At 36.3% G+C, this 3401-nt stretch overlaps 1 protein-coding gene across 1 annotated transcript; it reads right to left on the reverse strand.

Annotated features, from left to right (window-relative positions):
* Positions 1-1692: 1692 nt before the first annotated feature.
* LOC123874053 lies at positions 1693-2109 on the reverse strand. Its single transcript, XM_045919212.1, has one exon. The coding sequence runs from the start codon at positions 2107-2109 to the stop codon at positions 1693-1695; it is 417 nt and encodes a 138-aa protein (XP_045775168.1).
* Between the last annotated feature and the right edge of the window lie 1292 nt (positions 2110-3401).

Genomic DNA, 3401 nt, shown 5'->3' on the forward strand with positions numbered 1-3401 from the left:
CGCAAAATTCTAAGGCTGAGATCTATAGAGCGCACTTGACTTTGCTTTGATTTAAGACACTGTAAAAACGAGACAACGTTATAGCACTGGCATAAATCTGTCTCGTTTTTAAGCAAAGTCAAAGCGGCAATAGCGGCAGTGCAAGTGTCATTGCACTGCCGCTATTAGGGGTAGTTTCAAGTATGCCGCAACCCGTTTTTGGAATAATATTCGTCCACGTGATTCCCTTAGTGCCTGGTCCTACATTTTATGCGTGTTGACGCATATTATGATGCAAGGCATTACTGCTGAGCTGTACAACAGATTAACAGATGGAGAGATAAAAGCTAGTCATTATCCTATAGGTACTTATTAAGTCTCTTATGGCAAGTAGTGTGACGCAAAAAGATCAGTTTCTTCAAGTTGGAAAATGAATAAAAATATTCTCATCTCCACAAATGGAACGTCCGCTTGGCCCTGAGCCGCGGTGGCCGACGGGGATGTTTGACCGATGCATTAGTGACAGATAGGATAAAGGGACAAAACTTCGTATTATGCCAAGAAGAATGGGCCGATTAGCTACTTAACAACCTTCTCAGTTTTAGTACAAGGCACTCGGTGGCATTATTAAAGTAAAAGTCTTTTAGAAGCGAAGTGATGTTTACGTTTCTCACACTCACAATACTACACAAAATAATGTTTTAAAATGTGTTTCACTCAAACACTAGAGCAACCTCAGTAGATGTCGATTCTACACTGTAAAATTCTTTCGCTCTTTCTCTAAAAGCTTTTGAGTTTTTTTTTAATTGGTTTTTCGAGTCATGGCCAAAAATCGTGGGAATTTTCAAAAATCGATATTTCCAAAAACAATGCCTTCGGGGGCGAAAGTTTTTAGTTTTGTCTTAAATATAGAAAACCTTTTCAAAAACATCAGTTTTTCTAAATTTCATCATACTTTTTAACGACAACTTACAATTTTTTTTTGCTTAACCACTTTTTAGCAAAGGACGAATAATAATTGAGTGACTCCTGCTTCTATCGAACATAATTGTATTCATGGCACAATATTGTAAACCGAATCTATAAAAAAGAGCAAACGCCGAGTTTCTTGCTGGTTCTTTTCGGTAGGAAAGGCATTCCGATTTGAAAATTCAAAAGTATTTGGTATGTTTGTTCAAAAGTGTTTGTTGTTATCTATACCTACTTACTAATCTATACTTAGTAATAAATAAAATTGAAGTGTCTGTCTGTTTCAACGGGCTAATCTTCGGAATGGCTAAACCTATTTTGACGGGACTTTCACAGACAAGTAGAGCATTAACCAAGGAGTAACATAGGCTACTTTTTTAACCGACTTTGAAAAATGGAGGAGTTGTGTTTTTCTGCCTATGTACACTGATATCTCCGAGATTTCTGAACCGATTTGCGTAATTTTGTTTTTAATCGTTAAGGGAATTATGCGACATTGTTCCATAAAAAATTTGGATTCCAACTCCTCAATCCTGCTGCAGGGAACCTGACCAATCCACGCGGGCGAAGCTGCGGGCATCATCTAGTAATATATATAGTATAATAATAAATAAACATCTTTATTCCAGATATTACATCCATTTTGTTAGTAATACAAACAATTGCTTATGACTATGTTAGTAAGTAGGTTTGTTTATTTATTATAATATAATTTTATTTGACTAGATACCCACCCATGAGACACTAAGAGTGCATGTGCAAAATAATCCAGTGTCTCATAAATGGATTATCTAGTTGTTCAGACAATGTCTTCAGAATGTCGTTGGAACTACCGCGGATTCTGCTCATCACCGATGCTGCTCTTTTTCTCATAATTGCATAAAAATCATCGGTACGAGCCTCAGCAAACATCAGTGACGCACTGCAGAATCTCGGCAGCCCCATCAGCACCCTGAATCCATTATTATATTGGACGCGCAGGTCATTGTAGGTCCTCTGCGTATATGACACCCACAGGCTGCACGTGTAGAAAGTTTGGCAATATGCCTTAAAGAGAGTTATTTTTACTTGTTTGTTGCAACGTGCAAACCTGCGAGCTACCATACTGCATCGGACTGCCAACGCCCTGCGCTCCCTTTCTATATCTTTTATATCAGACATGTCTTCCGTAACAATATGCCCTAGATATTTAAACTCTGCGACTCTTTTAAGAGGAACTCCGTTAAGAGTCACAGGAGGGATATCATCCGGCGAGTTACCTTTGCTCTTAAAAACTAATAGCTCACTCTTTTTTACATTATACATTATACACGCACATCTTGAGTAATTTTCTCAGTGCGCTAGTATGATACTATAATAGTATAAAACAGTGCGCTGCAGTATAATACTATAGTATAAAAATATTTCTATTCTATTCAAGCTAAATGTTTTCAATAGCAGTTCTACCATCCTCAGCTTCATGTATCTCTACGGTGGCCGGCGATGATTTTGATATTTTTTGTGGCATCAATTTGATTACGTTGCCGGCTGATTGCCGCCTTCCAGGGACCCGGCTATCTTCGCATTATCTGTGGCCGGGAAAAAACACATTCCACTCTACTTGTTTCTAGTCATTGGGGACTATTAAAATGCTGAGGAATTAATGGCTGGAATAGGCAGGGAATTGTTAGCTTAGGTAGGTTAGGTAGGTATTTGAATATAAAATATTTTTTCCGGAAAGTTGTTGGCTGTAAAAAACCGTTGCCTGTTCGATTTGACAGGATTTATAAAAAAAAAATACAAAGCTTGTTTCACATAGTAGAAATGTTACTTAGTATTTTTATCAACCCCCGACCCAAAAAGAGGGATGTTATAAGTTTGACGTGTGTATCTGTCTGTGGCATCGTAGCTCCTAAACGAATGAACTGATTTTAATTTACTTTTTTTTGTTTAAAAGGTGGTTTGATCGAGAGTGTTCTTAGCTATAATCCAAGAAAATCAGTTCAGCCTTTTTAAAGTTATCAGCTCTTTTCTAGTTACTGTAACCTTCACTTGTCGAGGGTGTTATAAATTTTTAATTTACACTTGTTTAACTATTTATACTACCTTTATATTATGATGTTAAAATTATTTATTAAAGCAGGTTAATATTTGTAAGAAAACTATCTGACCCGTTTCCTTGGCAGTGGCGACTTTTCTGAAAATTCTTCCTTAAGAATTATGTGGGAGTCTACGTTTTAGAGATACAGACAAGATTATATGCGACATGTAAATTACATGCAAAATAATCTCGATCTACGATAAAAATAATGTTTAAACATGGTTTAAACTTACGATAGAACGGTCATTATGTTGATTATTTATTATTTTTGGTTATTGTTTTAAATGGTAGCCTTTTTTTACGTACGCACGTTTTGTTACGTATGACGATTTGTAAAAAAAAAACTTAGAATTAAAGCTAATTAGATATTTTA

The sequence above is a fragment of the Maniola jurtina genome, chromosome 17, assembly GCF_905333055.1.
Source record: "Maniola jurtina chromosome 17, ilManJurt1.1, whole genome shotgun sequence".
NCBI classification, from domain to species: Eukaryota; Metazoa; Arthropoda; class Insecta; order Lepidoptera; family Nymphalidae; genus Maniola; species Maniola jurtina.